Source organism: Gobius niger (genome assembly GCF_951799975.1).
Source record: "Gobius niger genome assembly, chromosome: 2".
Lineage (NCBI taxonomy): Eukaryota > Metazoa > Chordata > Actinopteri > Gobiiformes > Gobiidae > Gobius > Gobius niger.
The window spans coordinates 2076153-2097985 of NC_136853.1; the positions used below are offsets into that span (position 1 = coordinate 2076153).

Consider the following 21833-nt stretch of genomic DNA (forward strand, 5'->3'; position numbering starts at 1 on the left):
CTTGTTCATCCTGGACTGACTTCTGGTATGTGTGCGCCGATTCTGTGTGTTTCTTTGACTTCCTCCGGCCTCGTCTGGTCCTCCGTTTTGGCGTCTGCGAGTTCTGTCCTCTCTTCTTGGATTTGACTCTAAAAAACTGCTTGAGGGCTGGTCCTCTGTTCCAGAGTAATCATCTTCACTGCTTGGAAGTTGAAATGAGACAGTCCTTTGTCTTTGTGTTTTTCTTTTAGAGTATCTCTGGTCAGTAGTCTTCCATTTGTAAACTTTATCTTCATTATAGTCAGATTGGTCTCTTTTAAACTTAGCCAATTTAGCTTGTCTAAGTCCTTCTTTTATTTCTGTTTCAAAAGCTATTTGTTGTTCTTGAAATTGCAAAGAGACTTCTTCTTTCATTTTGGCAATTTCATTCTGTGTTAGTGTTTGCTGCTTTTTTTGCCTCTTCTATCAGCAGAAGCATGAGGTCGAAGGAGCATTTATTCAAGATGGCCTCCCACTTGTTCCGGAATTCTTTATCATCTGCACCAAATGATGGACATTTCTTTATTCTCAGTCCCCGTGGTATCATCCTTTCACGCCAGTAATCTGACAAAGTGGTCATGTGAAGTTGTAGCTTCAGGTCTTTTTCAGAAGCCTTCTTCAAGTCCAGAAATAGCTTTTTAGCTTCCTGTGGCTTTGAGGGACTTTGATTGAGTAAAGTATCCGGAACAATGATGCGCTCACCTTCTTCGTTAGAGTAGGAGAAATAATTTGTAGCCATTTTAGATGAATGGTGAGTAATTCCAACGTTCAATGAACGGAGCCGCTCCAGCTTAGGATGATCCCTATGTATCCTTTGGGGTTCAACAAACTATAACATGCAGGAGCGCTGCTTGGATATCCTTGTTTTTTCAAAAATCTAACTTTGGTGCTCTTCAGTGCAGGGATCAGCAATTGACTTTAAAAAGTCATGAGTTTTACACGTCATGAGTTCTAAATCAGCTTTAATGTGACTTTCAAAGCTCCGTTTCCGCCTGCGCCTTCCTCTGATCGGAGCCATTTTGTTTTTCTTTGTCCCGTCGGTGCTGCTCAACTACGAGTGTGATGAGTTCAAGTGCTTTGTGACGTAGTAAATAAAAGGAAACTACGAGTGTGATGAGTTCAAGTGCTTTGTGACGTAGTAAATAAAAGGAAACTACGAGTGTGATGAGTTCAAGTGCTTTGTGACGTAGTAAATAAGTGGAAACTACGAGTGTGATGTGTTCAAGTTACGGTGGCCGAGAAGGGTCACAACAAATGCAAATGCTAAAACGGCTAATACAAACGCCACATCACAACAACTTTGAGCCACAACACAACAACTTAACAAAAGCCAAAACACAACAACTTAACAAAAGCCACAACACAACAACTTAACAAAAGCCAAAACACAACAACTTAACGAAAGCCACAACACAACAACTTAACAAAAGCCAAAACAGAAGTTACCGGTCAAAAAGGAAGTCACCGTAAGTCGGACTGCAATTGCAGACGGACTGGCATATTATGAGCGCCAGTGGAAGAGGATTTTGAAAGAAGTTGGAAAAGTAAGTTATAGTAAGCTATTGCTTTGTAACCATGGTCTATGCCACTTTCTACTGGCTTAAATAATGACTATTGTTAGGTTCAACTAATTTGTACCGCGATGACTTGGGCATTGAGCTAATGTTACGAAGTTTAACGCTGTCAAACAATTGCAACGTGCATTGGAACTTCGCGACAATGATCAGTGTCCCCTCACCTTACAGATGACGATGTATTGTCCTTTTTGCGGTACGGGGTTAAACCCCGAAACAAAATTCTGTAGTTCGTGTGGAAAGAATATATCATTCCTGCGTGATGTCCAAAAACCTGGCACAAGACAGGGTAATGTAACAATTTTTCTACATGATACTTGAGACAAATGTGTTGTATGTTGTACCTCTCTCAGATTCCTCATTGATTCTTAAATTCGCTCTGATGAGAGTTGTTTGCCTCTGTTTGATGCAGGAGGCATAAAAGAAGAGGGGGCACTGGAGTCATTCCGGAATTTCAGGACTTTAAAAGAGAAGGAGAGGCAATTGTGTTTCAAAAAGAAAAAAGAACAGCCAAAAGAAAACCTTGTGAAGGTAACTTCTCTTTGTTTTTGTAGGTTGATGAACTTGCAGCTTATCAACCTCAACATGCATTGGTAGTGTGTAGTATAAATGTTATAAATCACTGGGCTGCTTTACGGTAGCCTTCTTTTGTTGTTTCTCTGTAGATTTCAGTAGGCCATATGCGGGTGAAAGATGGAGTCCTGAGTCCAATGAGAGGAATGACACTCCCCGTTTCACTCAAACCAGGCTCAGATGCAGAAGAATTGCACAATATAGCACTGCAAAAATTGAAGGCCTTCAACAAAAATCTGCCCCCCGGTCCCCACTTTCTGGTGTATCCTGATGGTACAAAGCTAGTAAATATACCAGGAACAAACACCCCATTCTCTGTTAAAGACTACAAGGAGGCAATAGGGAAGACGTACCAACGCATCACTGTGTACATTTGTACAGCTGAAGATTTCATGACCTGTTGTGAGTTAACCTGAGACTAATTGCCAATCTAGAGGCGCACTCTGGTATCGGTTCATTGGTTTAAAATAATTGTCCACATCTGATGTATTTCACAGCTCAGGAGGCCACCACAGATTCCGAGGAGTCAGATCCAGAGGTGATCATTATGAGCAGTAGTGATGCAGAGTTCAATACAGATGATACAATGGTATAAATGTTTTTCCCCATGCTTGTATTTCAAAATTGACACTTTAATGCTTGCATTTTCCAAATAAAAAATGAAATGACCATTTCCGCTAATGTGTTTAACGTGCCATACTGAATGGCAGGGTATTACAATTAAATATGTATATATTATTATTTCTGCCATAGTTTGTTAATGTTATCTGAAGTACCACACTAAAACTTTTATTATCCCCAGATATTGGAACCCGCCTTGAATAGTACAACTGATGATGGACAATCACACACTGATTTAACAGCTCTGGTAATATGTAGTTCCTTAACATTGTGTGTTGTTACCTTGTAATGTTATGTTTTATGTTTCATGTTGCACGACTGAACTGAAAAAAAATCGTAGTGTGTGAACCTGTTCACCAATGATGGCAATAAAAACAATTCTGATTCTGTTGTCATAAAATATAACGACAAACAAATGTTCTTTTGCACAATTAGTTATGTCACACTGATTTAGCGGTCTACATGATGTAGAAAATGACATAATTTGTAAGTTGACTGTTTTTGCTAACATCATGTTTTGTGCATTAGAACTCACCTTCCAACTCACAAATGGACCAAGGAACAGCAATGAATGTGATGGAAGCTACAAGTTACATGTAATGATCCTCACTCTTCAAGTCACAAATCTTATTTATTTGAAAATCCCTAGAATATATTTGTTTGTGTTAATTTATCAGAAAATACACTGAATTGTATTCACCCATTGTGATCGAGGATAAAGAGGATAAAGAAGTTAAACATGTGGACAGTTCCAATAAAAGCCATGAGACTCCAGAAGAAACAGAGTAAGAAACAACTCACCCTCTCAACAACTGTGGATTTTATTGTGTTTAGTTTCATCTGCTATCATTTACATTATGTTTATGAAGTAACATAGATCATGACTATCTGGTTTTAGGGTGGAGCAGCTGTCTGCTTCAGATATAATACAAAATCTGACACAAGATACAAAATATTTAATCGTTACCAGTAACTGTACTGCAAAGTAAGACTCAAACAATTATTATATCGATGATAATATTTCAGAATAACACATCCTAGACCAAAACCTTCATCGTGTTGAAAAATCCGTAAAAACTCAATATTTCTGCCACATGAGCCACAGCAGGGCTCAACGGTTTGAAGGCTCACCCCACAAATTGGACAAAACATATCCTGGTGACAAAGACAACCACAATTTAGCACTTACGTCTGGCTTAAAATAACTATTAATTAATCTGTCATTGATCCTCTTACGCAGCTTTAATATTATCCATGCACTAATATCAATGATCACAGAAAACCTGACATTCGCGGCAGGAAAAGGATAACTGTACAACGAATGATTTTGAAAAGTGCAATAGTCATTATTTAAGCCAGTAGAAAGTGGCATAGACCATGGTTACAAAGCAATAGCTTACTATAACTTACTTTTCCAACTTCTTTCAAAATCCTCTTCCACTGGCGCTCATAATATGCCGGTACTTCGGCAATTGCAGTCCGACTTACGGTGACTTCCTTTTTGACCGGTAACTTCCGTTTTGGCTTTCGTTAAGTTGTTGTGTTCTGGCTTTTGTTAAGTTGTTGTGTTTTGGCTTTTGTTAAGTTGTTGTGTTTTGGCTTTTGTTAAGTTGTTGTGTTTTGGCTTTTTTTAAGTTGTTGTGTTGTGGCTTTTGTTAAGTTGTTGTGTTTTGGCTTTTTTTAAGTTGTTGTGTTTTGGCTTTTGTTAAGTTGTTGTGTTGTGGCTTTTGTTAAGTTGTTGTGTTTGGCTTTTTTAAGTTGTTGTGTTTTGGCTTTTGTTAAGTTGTTGTGTTTTGGCTTTCGTTAAGTTGTTGTGTTTTGGCTTTCGTTAAGTTTTGTTTTGGCTTTTGTTAAGTTGTTGCGTTTTGGCTTTTGTTAAGTTGTTGTGTTTTGGCTTTTGTTAAGTTGTTGTGTTTTGGCTTTTGTTAAGTTGTTGCGTTGTGGCTTTCGTTAAGTTGTTGTGTTTTGGCTTTTGTTAAGTTGTTGCGTTTTGGCTTTGGATATTTTTTCAGACTTTGGTCGTTTTCTGCAGAACTGAAGTGGATTATTATCATTGTGTGACAAAAGTTTGAAAAAATATGAATCTACAATGTTTTTCCGGCAGTTGAACATGAGGGGTCAAAGGTCAAGGCTCCATGTTTGTGTGGTTGTAAATAGGGATTTAAAGAGTCCAGGCTTTTGAGGAAAGTAATAACGTCATAATGAGGACGTTCTTGTTCTGACCGATAATGGACTCACACATCAGTCTGACTTTGTTTCAAAAACACCTTCAAATCAGACATCACTTTATATTTGATTATGACAACTGTTCATGGTCCAACATCACGGTACAGGTGTAACAAAAAGGCTCCAGTACTGTAGCCACAGCTGCCCTGCTGTTTCACAAGAGGAGGTGCATTCACAGCTGATCCTGCAGCGCCCTCTACTGGACACCTGTGGTGTTACTCCTGTTAAATACAAATAAAAAATGATGTTTCTTAACACTTTCTTAATACAGCAACAGACACTGTACAATTATTTGGATCTAATATTAAACTAGACAGACTTTAGAGGCACCTCCTCCTCTCTCTCCTCACACTTCTCTCTCTCTCCTCACACTTCTCTCTCTCTCCTCCACACACTTCTCTCTCTCCTCACACTTCTCTCTCTCCTCACACTTCTCTCCTCCTCCTCACACTTCTCTCTCTCCTCACACTTCTCTCTCTCTCCTCACACTTCTCTCCTCCTCCTCACACTTCTCTCTCTCTCCTCACACTTCTCTCTCTCTCTCCTCACACTTCTCTCTCTCTCTCCTCACACACACACTAACCACTGTGCCATTGCCTGTTGTTTCAGAGTCGTCCAGTCTGAGGTTGGTCGATGGTCAGAGTCGGTGTCAAGGGCGGCTGCAGGTGCAGAGGGCGGGACAGGACTGGACTGATGTGGGTCCAGGGTACACCCCTCTGTGGCTTGTAAACAGAGTGTGTTTGGAGCTGGATTGTGGGTCAGTTGTGAGTCAGAAGAACAAAAGAGTTTCAGTCAGAGAAGCCATTTCTCTCTCTACTGACTTCTGTGTCGACTCTTCACTGATCAGCTGTTTTCGCTCTGACACTGATCTCTCTCTCTTCAGTCTGGATCTGACCTGTTCAGGTGAGTCTGAAACACCACAGTCATAAATAATCCTACTCATAGTTTTCAGGGACTTAAAGGGCAGTAACCATGGCGACCAGCCACAGGAGCAAATACTTTACTGAAGTAAAAGTATCCAAGTACCTACTTTCATAAGTACTTTCAGTGAAAGTCAAAGTATTTGAGCCAGAATTCAGGGGGAGGGGGAGGGGAGAGGGGGGGAGGGGTCGTTGGGTCAGAGGGGGATGGGGGGGGGTCGTTGGGTCAGAGGAGGAGGGGTTGTTGGGGGAGAGGGGGAGGGGTCGTTGAGGGGGGGGGGTCGTTTTGAGTTTGTGCTTCAGGAAGAACACGAGGCCGTGCAGGCCAAGCGGAAACATATGTTTAAACACATCACTTAAAAACACAACATGTGTCACATTATTTACACATTTATACAGAAATGATGCATTATGGGTAAAGTTATTACAAAATACATCTGATGTGCAAACTGGAATAATAAGAAAATGAGTCAAATATGACTTTTTAACTTGTTTTACAAACAAAACAAACAATCTAAAGTTTAAAATATGAAAGTGTCTCTGAAGTTCCCACATAAAGACGTGTCTGCAGAGCCTGTGTCGCCCAATGGACATGTTTTGTTTCTTCATTTGATGAAAAAACTCAAAATGTTCTTTTGAGCCAAATTCTCTGAATCCAGAGTTTGTTTTTCTCCCATGTCTTTTATTTTGGAGCATTTTCTACACGTGCGCCCCCTAGTGGACAAACATGTACATGCTTTTCAAACTGCTATAAAAAACACACACTTTCATTTTTTTTCATAAATCTCCAGAATCACTTTTCAGCTTCTCAAAACTCCCAAACATGAAACAAAACAGGATTTGAATCATTTGTAGTTTTTCTGTAGTGACAGATTTATAACTTTGCTCAAATGCGCCCCCTAGTGGACAAACATGTACACGCCTAAAAACAGCCATGAAATCTACATTTTTACAGATTTGTTTCCACTTCTTTTTGCATAAATCACATGAAGTACTTTTTCCAAAACACTTGAGTGTGATGATGTTTGTAATAATCACATGTGGAGCTGAGGCTGTGTCTGTGTTTGTGTCACAGATGAAGTGAAATGGATTTAATGACATTCATAGTTTTTCTGTGTTGGACGATTCTTTATGTGAAAATGGCAGCGGCTGAAACAGCCCCAGTGACTTCCATTATACATGTTTTTCTTTGCTCTTCCAGAGCCGTTTGAAACTTCACTTTTTACAAAGTCAGCGTTTCATTTGGAGTGAATTTGAACATTTTGACTGAGTTTCATCAGATTGAACCTCATTCCCAGTGTCGGCACATGAACAAAATCACTGTATTTTCTCCTATTGAATATAATGGAAATGAGGCATTTCCAATGGATTTACCCTGAAAACTGAAACTTTTAAATCTCACTGAAACACGGCATAAAATCACTCAATCTGTGATGAGTTTTTTGTGCTAAAATCTGAATGATCAGCTGAAAGTGACCTCGACACACAAAGAAACGTGGACAAAGACCTGCCGTCTGGATTTATTCTCCTGTTTCCTCAGGTTTATAAACCTGGGCCTCGTTTTCTGCTTCAAAACTAACCACTGACTGTGACTAAACATTACTGTCGATAAATCACTCGTTCATTTTAAAATATTCATGTATTTTATAGAAAACACAAAGACAAACTAATCCTGTAGTTTCCCCTGGGCTTCAGTATGAGCTGACTGAAGATACAGCATCTGTTACAATGTTAGAAAAGTGGAAAAGTCTAAAATGCAGTGAAAATGTGAAGTTCAGCTCCTTTTCTTCCAAATGAAACGCTGACATCACAGATATGAGACCTTTTCCTGTATTACAGTGAGATTTAAAATGTGAAGTTTGATGTGAGAAAAGTCCAGGTTCTGCCATGGCTCCATTATATCCTCATGGGCAAATAACAGGATTTCATTGATCTGGACGACAGGAACAAGGTCCAAACTGAAGAAATACAGTCAAAATGTCAAACCCGACTCTTGTTCTTCCAAATGAAACGCTGACATTATAAATATATGACTTTTATACAGAGACAGGAGAGCAAAGAAAAGTGGAAGTCCTGAATGTGTTTCTAATGGAAGTCAATGGGAACAAGAACATTTAGACATAAAGAATCGTCACTACAGAAAAAACACTAAAGCTTCAAATCAATATGAGTCACAACTTTGACTCATCCAAGGCTCTAAAGACCACAGCCCAGCTCCAATGTTCATCACTCAGAACATAGTCATGTTTTTAGTTTTCCATTATATGTTTGGTCGTTTTGGAAAGACATCGAGCAGATCAAGAGATTTATGCAAAAAAAGTATAAAAACTGTGAGTGTGTATAAATGTTGTGGCTGTTTTTAGGCGTGTACATGTTTGTACAGGAGGGGCTGAATATAAGAAAATGAAAGGTTAAAAAAGAATCAAACCAAACTCAGCAGAACAAACAGTGCAGGACAAACATGGACTCCCCACAGCAAAGCTCAGGTCTAAAGAAACTCTGGTCTGGAAGAACCTCCCGCAGGTGCACACTGCCATTGTGTCCATGAGCTCCACACTTCAGCCGCCTTGTCTCAGTGTGAAGGTGGTGTGAGTGAATGGTGCTACATAAAGGAGAGACTTCCTGCAGAGCGGCTCAGACTGTGACCTCATCTTCATACACAGACTCGGCGCGGCTGGTCGGGGGGCGGAGCCTGTGTTCAGGATCTCCTCAGATCCAGAACCAGTCCTGGGCCGGGGTCTGTGAGGGGGCCTTGGACCGTCGCGGGGCAGAGGTGCTGTGCAGGGAGCTGGGCTGTGGGGCTCCTCTCCTCCAGGGGGCGCTCTCTCCTCTGGGGCAGACGTTCCACTGTGAGGGCAACGAGTCTAAGCTGATGGACTGTCCCCGGACCAGGACCGGCCCAGAGACCTGCCCCACTCTCAACCTCACCTGTGCAGGTAAGGGGCGGGGCCAGGGGCGGGGCCTGTAGAGGGGCGGGGCTCACCTGTGTTTGTGTCCAGAGCCGCTTAGGCTGGTGGGAGGGGCCAGTCGCTGTGAGGGGACGGTGGAGGCGGAGCTCGGAGGAGAGTGGAGACCAGTGGTGACCTCTGACCTCTGGGACCTGGAGGCGGCGGCCGCCGTGTGTCGAGGCCTGGACTGTGGATCAACTGTTTCTACAGGAGAGAGAGACGGGTTTAACGAGAGTAAAGTGTGGTGGGTCGAGACTGACTGTGTGAAGGACAGATCTGCTGTGAGAGACTGTCTCGATGATGGTTACTCACCTGTTTCCCGCCTCCACGTGGTTTGTTCAGGTTGGTTTGAATCCAGAGTCTCTTCTTCTCACAGTCTCTGCTCAGAGTCAGTTCACTGAATGTGGCGACGCCCCCTAGAGGAGAACACAGATAATCCTCTGCTCCCATTGGCCGAGGCGGGGAGTACTCACTTACTTTTACTCCAGTACTTTTATTTAACCTCTTACCCCCCGCTTTAACCCAGCACATGTTCACCAGCTCGGCTTTACCCAAATCTAAAGCTTCAGGACTGGAGATCACAGCCTATAGGCCAGAGTAACGCCTCATTTGAAAGCTAAGAACTAACTGATCTTTATCTTTTCTTTTTCGCTTAATCGTCGTCACTTTTCTGAAGTTCTTTTTCATCAGATTTTTGTGGCTGTTTTGTCGCTGTTGAAGCTTTAGATTTGGGTAAAGCCAAAGTGGAGAAGCTGTGCTGGGTTAAGGCGGGGCTTAAGTAGTGAATCACGCAGTACTTTTACTTGTACAGTAGTTATTGTGTATCTGATCTTCTTCTCTCTGACCAGTGTTTATGGATTATTGTTTTTCCCTCAAACTGAAACATAAATCCTGGTCTCCCTGACGCTCTGAGCGTCTCCCCCTTTGTCTCCTCAGATCTGCTGAAGGTCCCGGAGGTGTCTGTGTCTGAGGGGGTGTGGGCTCCGCGGGCAGAGGGCGAGCTCTGGGGGCCGCGGGCACAGGAGGGTGAGTGGGCGTCGCCGGGAGAGGGCGGGGCCTGGGTGCAGATGGGGGCACATTTCCGGGTCAAATGCTCCGTGGAGCCGCAGTACCCGGGAGGCTCCTTCCAGCTGCTCTCTCCCACTCTCAACCTCACCCTGCCGGCCGTCAATCACTCCACCCACTTCCTGTTTACTGAAGTGAGCCCCGCCCACAAAGGGAACTACACCTGTGTTTACCTCCTGCAGGTGTTCAACCACAGCCTAACCTCCAACAGCTCCCTCTACATCCACCCAGGAGGTAAGGGGTACGGGGCGCCGTCTGGGACACAATTCAGAGCAAAACCACACTGGAGTTCAGCATCAAACACAGCTCTTCTCCTCACACGTCCCTTTAATGTGGACGTGGGAGTCACTCCTGCTGAGCCCCCTCTGGGTGGAAACAAAGCCCACAGTTATATTGGTCCATGTGAGAGCTCTGGGGTCATTTCTCCTTCTGGGGATCAAATATTCCTCCACAGAGCCAGAGGAAAATGTCCGTTCTCGCTCACGGACACATCAGTTCACTGTCAGAGGACGATCGAGAGCTGTTTGATTTTGTATCTATCGCTTCCACCTGTCAGGAATCATCATTGGGGAAACAGCTCCCCCTGGTGGCCGCGCATCATTAGCCAAACTGCTCTGTTTATTCCAGCGTGTGTTTCTTCTGAACTATAGTTGAATATATTTGAAATGTGAGGAGAAAGACGTGTGTCTGACCAGGCGAGTGTGTCATGGCCCTTTGACGCTTTAGACTTTTTAAACTTCGTCAGCGTTTGGGCCGAATTAATGATTCTCTGGCTCTAAAAACGCACTTTAACCTGAGCAATAGTTCAATAAAAGTCAAAGCTGCTCAGGGACATTTGACTTGAGTGAAAGTATTGAAAGAAATGGACGTTTCTGACTCCGCAAACACAAGGAAGAATTGACTTTTTTACTTCCAGGCCTTTACAGAAAGTAAAAGGTTGAGTTTTTAAGAGAGTGAGGACACATTTGTAAAGTGAGGACATTTTGGGTGGTCCTCACTTCTTTGAAGGACTGTTTGAGGGTCAAGATGTGGTTTTAGGGTCAGGGTTAGAATTGGGTTTAGATTAGGACTCAGGTTAAAGGCTTAGGGCTCAGGTTAAAGGCTTAGGGCTCAGGGTTAAAGTCTTAGGGCTCAGGTTAAAGGCTTAGGGCTCAGGGTTAAAGGCTTAGGGCTCAGGTTAAAGGCTTAGGACTCAGGTTAAAGGCTTAGGGCTCAGGTTAAAGGCTTAGGGCTCAGGGTTAAAGGCTTAGGGCTCAGGTTAAAGGCTTAGGGCTCAGGTTAAAGGCTTAGGGCTCAGGTTAAAGGCTTAGGGCTCAGGTTAAAGGCTTAGGGCTCAGGGTTAAAGGCTTAGGGCTCAGGGTTAAAGGCTTAGGGCTCAGGTTAAAGGCTTAGGACTCAGGTTAAAGGCTTAGGGCTCAGGTTAAAGGCTTAGGGCTCAGGTTAAAGGCTTAGGGCTCAGGGTTAAAGGCTTAGGGCTCAGGGTTAAAGGCTTAGGGCTCAGGTTAAAGGCTTAGGACTCAGGTTAAAGGCTTAGGGCTCAGGTTAAAGGCTTAGGGCTCAGGTTAAAGACTTAGGGCTTCGTTCCGCTTTAATGACGTGTGTCCCGTGTGTTCCAGTGTCTGAGCTCCAGACCTTGGTCCGAGCGCTGGTCCTTCTCCTGCTGATGCCGCTGAACTTCATCCCATACTTCTTCTACCGCCGGGTACGAGCGCTTCCTGAACCGGTGCTTCCTTGTTGCCGTGGTTACACACTGCAGCGCGAGTTGGGAAAGTGATTGTTTTGTGCGGTTTCGTTTCAGGCCACCAGGGGGCGCGAGAGAGCCCAGAGAGCCAGGAGACGCAGAGCCCGCCCTGAAGAAGAAGAACGCACTGACGTCGTCTTTGACCAGATGTGATCCTGATACTTCTCCTGTTAGAGGTCGACCCATAAATCAGGCCAACATTTGGGTTCAAAGAAGCACCAATTATAAAGGAATGTTTGAATAAATCAGACCTGTGCCCCTATTAAAGCGCCCCCTACTGTCACGCTCAAAACAGACACATTTTTACAGTTCTGAAGCTTCGTACGCAGGATTATAGACGAGACGTTTGGAAACATCTGCCATAAATATGCTTGAATAATATGTGCGTATCTTAGAAAAAGCCGCCGGTCGCCCTTTAGACTGCCCCATGTGGTTTTCCTGTAACCGTTGGTATTTAACCAGAACCATCGCAAATCCTCAACAACCCCCATGTTTTCAGCTGGGATCATTTGGGTCAAAGCCTCGTTAGAAATCTCTTCATATAAAAGATTATAAAAGCATCATAGTGACGTTTGTGCTGTTTGTGGGCTTGGACACACGTCTTATAACATATTACGGAAAAATAAAAACACAAATATATATTGTTACATTATATTAGGATGATTTATTCATGTGTCTGAAGTAAATGTAGGAATTCTCCTGATCCCACGGCTCCCCGGAGCGGCAGAAGGACCAGGGAGGCTTCGTTTGAAAGTTTCCAACACAAAAAAACGCGAGTCTCGACCACCTTCTGTGCCAACGTTATGAAACAGAAGTCTGGGAGTTTCAAAGATTAAAGCGCAATGCAGCCCCCGCTCCAGCAGGTGGTGCCCTAGATCATTATTATCATTATTATCTACCCGCTGTTTAAAGGACGCAGGTTCTTGAGTCGTCGTCTGGACTCTGCAGTGGAAGTGTTGGACGTTTGGGGGGGGGGGGGAGGCTGTACTCGCACCTAAAGGAAAACAAACTGCAGAGTCTAGATGAAGACTCAAGAGCCTTCGTCTAGAGGACAACTCCTGCACGACTGAGAGCTCACACAGACAGGGTTATATCATTTTATTATTGTGTTTTACTGCGATTGTTCTGAGACGAGGATTTATGGAAACAAATCAAACGGAAGTGAAGCGACGACGGACCATAAATATTGTAAATAACTTTAGACGTTTTATTGAGCTTTAGTGTCTTTTGTTTCCACGACTGTTGCATCTGTTCAGAGACAGATTAAAGTCGTCATTATGTTCATCCCCATTCAGTTTGATCACTTTAATGGTTTTCATTTTGTGTCACAGAGTGAGGGGCCGGTTGTCACAGAGTGTGAGGCCGGTCGTCACAGAGTGAGGCCGGTCGTCACAGAGTGTGAGGCCGGTCGTCACAGAGTGAGGGGCCGGTCGTCACAGAGTGTGAGGCCGGTCGTCACAGAGTGTGGGGCCGGTCGTCACAGAGTGAGGGGCCGGTCGTCACAGAGTGAAAAGGGTCAAAGGTCAGGAACTTGGTTTTTAACACTTTTTTATTTTTTCTGTAAAGTTGAGTTTTCACATTTTCTCCCATTGACTCCCATTATAAACTCACTTTTTCATGGCTCGGCCGTCACACTTTAAAGTCAGATTGTTGTGGTTGTTTGTGTTTCTTCTGATCAGAGGAAACATTTGTGATTTTTATTTTTCAAACTGAATTTCGAGCATTTACCCTGAAATTACATTTCCAATGCATTTCTATGGGAGAAACCTGACATCACAGTGAGGCTGTTTCTGTGCAGTTATGAGGCTCATGGGGGAGGGGCTTTTACAGGGGGGGGAGGGGTGTTGGAGTGAGTTGGGGGTGTTGGAGTGATTTGGGGGTAGTTGTCCATGGTGGGGGTGGTTGTCCATGGTGGGGGTGGTTGTCCATGGTGGGGGTAGTTGTCCATGGTGGGGGTAGTTGTCCATGGTGGGGGTGGTTGTCCATGGTGGGGGTGGTCGTCCATGGTGGGGGTGGTCGTCCATGGTGGGGGTGGTCGTCCATGGTGGGGGTGGTCGTCCATGGTGGGGGTGGTCGTCCATGGTGGGGGTGGTCGTCCATGGTGGGGGTGGTCGTCCATGGTGGGGGTGGTTGTCCATGGTGGGGGTGGTCGTCCATGGTGGGGGTGGTCGTCCATGGTGGGGGTGGTCGTCCATGGTGGGGGTGGTTGTCGGGTGTTTTTGTCACAAACATGGCTGTAATTAAGCAGCTCTTTATAAAACACCTAAACACAGATTATAAAAACACCCCAAAAAGTGAGTTTATAATGGGAGTCAATGGGGGAAAACGTGAAAACTCAACTTTACATAAAAACTAAAAAACGACTAAATCAAAGTAGTTCCTGACCTTTGACCCAAGAGTGTTTTAAAGTTTTAAATCCTAATTCTGCCCAAACTCACTTTTATATGAGAAATTAGCCACTTTGTGTTTTTGAAATTGTCTTTAAAATATTTGAATATTATGTATAGTTTTGTAAAGAACTGAAGTGGATTTACATAATTATGTGAAAAATATTACTCAACAATATTTTTCCGGCAGTTGAAAAAGCGGCAGTAACTTTTACGGCTGATACAGAAACAAATAAAGCAGAAGTGAAGAAACCAGACGGATAAATATTGTAAATAACTTTATTGACTTTTCTGATCGTTTGTTTTCAGCGACTGCATCAGGTCAGATCAGGGGGGCCCAAACTGTTAGTCTCCGAGGCCACAGTGTGGCCCGCGGGCCAAACACGGCCATGTCAAGCCAACTTCCATCCAGTCCCTTTAACTCTGGCAAAAGGCTGGTTTTAGTGGAACAGAATCAACAGCCTGTATCTACAGCAGCGACAGTGACTTGACCTCATTCACTGACCTCAAAGAAAAAGCCACATTAGATCATTATCAACATTATTTTATAAGTCATGTTTGATGTCGATGCTACGCTAACGCTCTGTGATAAACACCAAGACGCCACAAAGGAGTGAAACAGCGCCCCCAATATGACGCTGGTGGCCAAACAGTGTACTGCACCCACATTTACCATTGAAAATGAATGGGAGAGAGTTGGTCTTAAGCAAATGAGGCTCAAAAGGAGGTCACTCTCTGGACAATGGAATTGTTCTGGCCACATTTGTCCCGCGGGCCACACTTTGGGAACCCCTGGTCTAGACTCAGATTCAGTGGTCATGATGTGAATGGAGTTTTACGGCTTTAAGAGTTTGACTTTTGTGTGTTACTGATGTTGAAGTATTTTCTGCTGTGAAACGTTTGTTTCTTTTGTGACAGATTGAAACGTGCATTAGGGGAGAGAGAGCGGGGCTGGTCGTCACACTTGTTTAGACTCCAGTCTAATTCTCATCCACAAAACGTCCCACAAGAGTCGCACAGACGGAACAGGAAGTCTCTGCCTTTGATACGACGAAAAACCGAAACTTTCTCTAATTATTCAGAAACTGCTTTAACAAACGCTCAGTTATGAAAATAGTTTCTACTAAATAAAGATACAAAGACATGGAGACAAAGAGCAAAGAGGTTCAACAGCCCATAAATACATGACTAATGGAGAACATGATGCTTCATGTTAGCATCGTGCTAATGCTAACGATAGAGTTAGCTAGTTTTTGTCTTCTGACTTAGTTTGTACATGATAAATGAGTTTATTTCTCATGATGAAAACATGAGTAAAAAACTATGTTTCCCCCTCGGTGAGGCCACGCCCCCTTCTATGACGCCATGGCATCTGTATCTATTGACGACGTACAAAGACACGCCTCTAAACATCCATATTTGGGCATGACAAGAGTCTGTACTGAGTTCATCAAGTACATGAGTGCTTTATAAGTACTTTATAAGTACTTTATAAGTACTTTATAAGTACTTTAAAAGTACTTTGTAAGTACTTTGTAAGTACTTTATGAGTTCACGAGTCATTTTGATTTCTTATTGAGTAACATCATTTTAAATAAAAAAAAACTCTTCCTTAAAAAAATATTTCCACAGAATAAACGTCAGTAACAAGACTTTGATGAAACATGAAAATGAATCAAAGTTGAATTATTTAAACTCTGTTAAACCAGGACTTAAAACGATTAGTTATTGAAATAATAATTATAGTTTTTTGTGGCGACATCAGTATTTGAAGCCGTTTTATTGACGACCAGCCCCGTCTGAACTGATCAAAAACAGCAGAAATGAGAGATTTTGTAAATAACCAAAGTTTTTTGAAACGGTGTCATTTATTTCCTGATGTTAATCCTCAGTTAATACTTTTATTCTTGTATCTTTCACTGATGACGTATTTCCTGCTGATTCTGCTTCTTTTATAATATTTGACTTTTATGAGTTGATTCATGTATTAGACAAAAAAAACAATAAAAGTGAAGAAAACCTCTTCATCCCAGAGTGACGTGTCGTCTCTGCTCCTCTTCATCCCAGTCGCTCAGATCAGAGCCGACCAATCAGAGCCAGGACCGTTCTCTTTGTCCAACAAGCTCAAGATCACATGACTCTCCTTTGAGCCAATCAGCACGAGGCTGGCTGTGTCTCCACCACACGAGACGCCATGAAGGGCCCGATTAGAACATCTGTGAACATCTGCAGCAGCTCCTCTTCACTGGTTACAATCCCACACTCACCAAACACTGACCTGTTCCTCCTGCTCTGAGGACTGGACTAAAGTCTGAGAGTGAATGTCCACCCTCGTCTCTAAGCCCACACTCACCACACAGGCCCTCACTATATGTGTCTGAATGTCCACCCTCGTCCTTAAGCCCACACTCACCACACAGGCCCTCACTATATGTGTCTGAATGTCCACCCTCGTCCTTAAGCCCACACTCACCACACAGGCCCTCACTATATGTGACTTTCTTCAGAGTGAGACTTTAGGTCAGACATGAGTGACAGTAACATGAGGCTAAATACAGTGAGCTCTTTGTTTGCAGTAAAAAGGCTGAGGCCTCATTGCTCTTCAGTCACAGACTGAGAAGTGAAGAAGGAAGTCATGGAGCTTCTGCTTTAGACAGAACTTCAGACTTCTGCTGCAGGTAAGAGTCATGTCATATTCTGAAACTCAAATATGTAGTAAAAACATAATATAAGGAACATTATTATTACAATGACAAAAAGAAAAATATTGCTCAATATTGAGCAATATTTTCTCAATATTGAGAGAAGGCCAGCGCTTCGTGCTCGTTTTTCTGTGGGGGAGTCTATACGATTACAAGAGGCCCTTCCCCAGCCCTGATGACGCTCGGGCCTTCGTCAGCCCTGATGGTGCTCGGGCCTTCCTCAGCCCTGATGGCGCTCGGGCCTTCCCCAGCCCTGATGGCGCTCGGGCCTTCCCCAGCCCTGATGGCGCTCGGGCCTTCCTCAGCCCTGATGGCTCTCGGGCCTTCCCCAGCCCTGATGACGCTCGGGCCTTCCCCAGCCCTGATGGCGCTCGGGCCTAATAAACAGGAGATCACCACAGAACAGTTCCTCACACATCAGCATTGGTTCTGGTTCCTTTAGAAACACGAGCCTCATCAGTGTCGGAGCGTCCTTTTAAAAGAAGCTCATCGTTGGGGCTTCCTTTAGAAGGACAAGGCCATTGGTGCTGGCAGCGCCCCCGAAAAGCCTGGCCCCCTTTATGACAGCTGGAATTCACACAATGGCTTCTTTACTCAATGCACATTGTTTGAACCATAATCAGATTTTGGAGTAATGACAACAGATTCACAACCTTAATTAATCCCATATCGGTTTGTAGATCTAAAAGACAGACTGATTCCTGTTTTAACGCCTACATTGTCCCAGATTCTTCCATCTTACAAAGCAGGGAGGGGGCACCGGCCCCCCCTTTGCTTTTCCAGACTCTCCAAGGAACTGACGCGCGTAACAACAAAGCAATACTGCAGCAGATCGTGCACGTGCTTTTAAACACACAGTTAACGCCGCAACATGTTAATTCCACAGTAGATATTTGGACACTAATATTTATCCTCACGACCTTCACAATACAGCTGTTGCAGCTGTTTAAGGCACACACGACCATAGAGTTGTCTCGTTTTGCAGAGGTTTTATTTTATGGTCAGAACTTGTTCCCCTTGAGGCTTCCTCTGAGGACCCGCAAACTCATGGATCCTGCAAATATTTGAAGAAAGTGTGAAACTAAACACAGGTTCTTCAGTATCAGTGGTGTGTTCTGACCGGCACAAGAAAATGGGAGCACATCACTCCCATTCTGTCCTCTTTACATTGGCTACCAGTTCCCTTTCGCATCAAGTTTAAACTTCTGCTGATTGTTTTTAAATGCCTAAATTCGCTGGCACCTCAGTATCTGTCAGAACTGCTGCAGCTCTACTGTCCTTCCAGAGCTCTGAGGTCTGCAGACCAGCTTCTTTTGTCTGTTCCTAAATCCAAGCGTGTGTCCAGAGGTGACCGAGCCTTCTCAGTGGCGGCCCCTAAACTTTGGAACAGCCTTCCTCTACATGTGCGCTCGGCTCAGTCTGTAGAGGAGTTTAAAACTAAATTAAAAACTCATCTTTTTGCTTTGGCCTTCGGTTCCATGTAGACCAGATACAGTTTGTGCCTTTATATCTGACCTGTGTTTAACTTTTATTGTGTTTATTGTACATATTGTTACTGTTCTTGTACAGCACTTTGGTCGACAATGGTTGTTTTTAAATGTGCTTTATAAATAAAATTGACATTGACATTGTTCAGAATGGAGCTAAAACACTACAAAAAGTCAATATCAAGCATTGGCTTAAATGACTTGAATTGAGGAAATGTTTCTTGTTTTGAGCGGTTTTCACTCATTTAGACACTTTTCCTGATCGGACCAAGTTTACTTTGCTTGTTTGAGGACATGTCAGACCAGTTCTAGGGTAAATCTCGCTTGAAATAAGAAAGTAAAACTGCCAATGAGATAAGACCAATTTTCTTTCCCCATTGGCAAAGAAAATGACCTGAAATGAGGACGAAATGTATCGAAACGAGTCAGAAACATCTCAGAACAAGTGAAATAATCCAGGACAAAAGCCCAACAACTTCTTAACTCGTCAAAACAACTAAAATGTGGATTATTTTGCTCAAATTGAGATGTTTATACTGATCTAGTTAAATACTTTTTGCAGTGACTCTCAAAGTCAAACTGTTCACTGAAAAACATCATTAAACTAGAAATGCAATGGCTGTGCCATTGCGATTGACTGCGGAATTGCGGGAAGCGAATGCAGAAATTGCATAAACTGTTCAAATTGCATAAATTGCTTGATTTGCATAAACTGGTAAAATGCATAAAATGTCATGTTGCATAAACTGTATAAACTGCATAAAGTGGTAAAATGCATGAATGGGTTAATTTGCATAAATTATGTAAATTGCATAAACTCTTTAAAATTCAAAAGTCCTAAACGGCATAAACTCTTAAGTTGCATAAACGGTTTAAAATGCATAAAGTGGTTACTTTGCATAAATTGTTAATATTCCATAAACTTGTATATTCCATAAACTGGTCAAACTGTTGAAATGGCCTCAGTGCTTGATTGGCAGAAGCTGCACAAATGGCTGAAAGTCCTGGAGTCTCCCCATTGGCTGGATTCCCCCATACACACTAATGCAAAAATTTCAAACTCCCGTATAAAAAAACTGGAAAACTGCAGAAGGCCAATTTTTTCTCAAAACCCACAAGTTGCAGAAGCTGAACATGCACAAAGTGCAGAAATTGCATAAAATGCAGAAAAAAGTGCAGAAAAGCATGGATTTGCGGCAGCCCCATTATAAGTCAATGGGAAAAATCTCCGACATTTTGGCCGATTGCGGAAAAACCGTAAGTTGCAGAAGTCCCAAAAGTAACAGCACCTTCTCCTCAACATGCGGAACGTTCTGATGCATAACTTGCATAAATTGCACAAAGCATGAAGGTGCTGAAAGCTCTAGAAAATCGGGAAAAAGATGGAAGAGGAATAATAATAAAGAACATGAAAACCAATAATTGACTGCGGAAGAATTCCGCAGTCAATCAATAATGAAATTCTACTCAGTTTCACATGAACACTGACCCCCTGCCAAGTGCTCATGTGCCCCCAGGTCCTGGACCTCTGGTTGGGAAACACTGTTATATGAACTGCACTGTATAAACCAGACTGAGAAGGAAATGACAGTTTTAAATTCATTTTTATTTCAAATCACAATAACATTCAGTGTGACATGATTTATGCTGTTTTAAGTATATTCCATATTTCCCCAACACTGTGTCTGATCTCAGATGATTCACTGATTAAACCCAGGCTTTTGTTGAGCCTTTTTATAGCTGGCAATAACAGAGGAAACGATCTCCCTCGTTGCCTTCGTTGATGTTTTTATCGATGACCTGGATTCCACCACTTGTATATATCGGGATGGATTCCTTGTCGAAGAACAGGGTCATGTTTGTCACAGGTTCGCCCTCGCGCCGCTTGTACCAAAGATAGACTTCAGTCCCGTCTTTTCCGGTGTTCAGGTTCACATCAACGAGCGTGTAGTCCTCCCTCTTGTACTCATCACGCTCCTCTTGGTTGGTGGAGATCTTCAGGTCAGTGATGGATTTGCTGGGATCAGTGGTCAGACGATACCAGAGGAAGTTGGTCCCTCTGAGGCCTCCGGATGTGGTGTTAGTGGGTTTATCAATCCGGATGAAGCCCTGGTTGAAAAGATCTGCATCTTGATTTTCATCAATGGAACTGGTGGCTTTGACATCTTGGATGTAGGTCATCTTCTCTCTCCGTACCCACAGTTTAACATACTTATCGAATATGTGAAGGCGATTGCAGTAAACTTTCTGTAAGTTCATGTTGATCAGCTTAACCTCGTCTTCAGAGTTATATGAGGGGAATATATTTACTATGGGTACGTCATAAGGAGTGGTGCCACATTTGGTCCAGAGCACAACATCTCCTTCAGAAGTTACCAATGTGTGACCTTCTGTGTAACCTGCTTTTTTCAGACCCTTTACCATCTCATCATTATAACTGATCTGAACCTTTGTCATGGGGGGCTCGTCCTCCTGCTCGTTGTATTTGTGCCAGACGTTTACAACACTTCCCAGCTCGTCTCGCTTTGCCTCTTGTTTAATGAAGCCTTTTGCCTTCAGCTGTTGTTCTTCAGCCTGGTTTGTGGACAGACTGAAGCCGGTGATGTATCGGGACATGTTTGCACAGCTGAGGGAAAGAGACAAATACAATGGAATCGTGAGACACAGGAAGTTTGTATTCAAGCAAGAAAAAGGGTTTAAAAGACGCCGTCATATAGGCAGTCGTTACTGACAGATGGTGTCACAGAAGAGCGGAGTTTCAGCTGAGCGGAGTCTGCTGTGGAGCGGAGTCTGCTGTGGAGTCTGCTGTGGAGTCTGCTGTGGAGCGGAGTCTGCTGTGGGGCGGAGTCTGCTGTGGAGTCTGCTGTGGAGTCTGCTGTGGAGCGGAGTCTGCTGTGGAGTCTGCTGTGGAGTCTGCTGTGGAGTCTGCTGTGGAGCGGAGTCTGCTGTGGAGCGGAATCTGCTGTGGAGCGGAGTCTGCTGTGGGGCGGAGTCTGCTGTGGGGCGGAGTCTGCTGTGGGGCGGAGTCTGCTGTGGAGCGGAGTCTGCTGTGGAGCGGAGTCTGCTGTGGAGCGGAGTCTGCTGTGGAGCGGAGTCTGCTGTGGAGTCTGCTGTGGAGCGGAGTCTGCTGTGGAGCGGAGTCTGCTGTGGAGCGGAGTCTGCTGTGGAGTCTGCTGTGGAGCGGAGTCTGCTGTGGAGTCTGCTGTGGGGCGGAGTCTGCTGTGGAGCGGAGTCTGCTGTGGGGCGGAGTCTGCTGTGGGGCGGAGTCTGCTGTGGAGCGGAGTCTGCTGTGGAGCGGAGTCTGCTGTGGAGCGGAGTCTGCTGTGGGGCGGAGTCTGCTGTGGGGCGGAGTCTGCTGTGGAGCGGAGTCTGCTGTGGGGCGGAGTCTGCTGTGGAGCGGAGTCTGCTGTGGAGCGGAGTCTGCTGTGGAGCGGAGTCTGCTGTGGAGCGGAGTCTGCTGTGGGGCGGAGTCTGCTGTGGAGCGGAGTCTGCTGTGGAGCGGAGTCTGCTGTGGGGCGGAGTCTGCTGTGGGGCGGAGTCTGCTGTGGAGCGGAGTCTGCTGTGGAGCGGA

General features: G+C 44.0%; 3 protein-coding genes across 3 annotated transcripts in view; 2 read left to right on the forward strand and 1 right to left on the reverse strand.

The window, feature by feature from the left end:
- LOC306983125 (uncharacterized protein) overlaps positions 1-21833 on the reverse strand; it is a 269919-nt gene that overhangs the window by 112119 nt on the left and 135967 nt on the right. The window lies entirely within an intron of this gene.
- LOC306983122 (uncharacterized protein) lies at positions 1520-3728 on the forward strand. Its single transcript, XM_079582856.1, has 9 exons — positions 1520-1562; positions 1764-1881; positions 2005-2123; positions 2258-2564; positions 2663-2754; positions 2968-3033; positions 3315-3382; positions 3464-3600; positions 3685-3728. The coding sequence occupies exons 2-8, from the start codon at positions 1764-1766 to the stop codon at positions 3573-3575; spliced, it is 882 nt and encodes a 293-aa protein (XP_079438982.1). The 5' UTR covers positions 1520-1562; the 3' UTR covers positions 3576-3600; positions 3685-3728.
- LOC306959887 (uncharacterized protein) lies at positions 5098-11839 on the forward strand (the record flags this gene model as incomplete). The annotated part of the gene is made up of 7 exons (XM_079552139.1): positions 5098-5113; positions 5622-5718; positions 5896-5915; positions 8932-9222; positions 9817-10179; positions 11562-11647; positions 11744-11839. The coding sequence occupies 7 exons, from the start codon at positions 5098-5100 to the stop codon at positions 11837-11839; spliced, it is 969 nt and encodes a 322-aa protein (XP_079408265.1).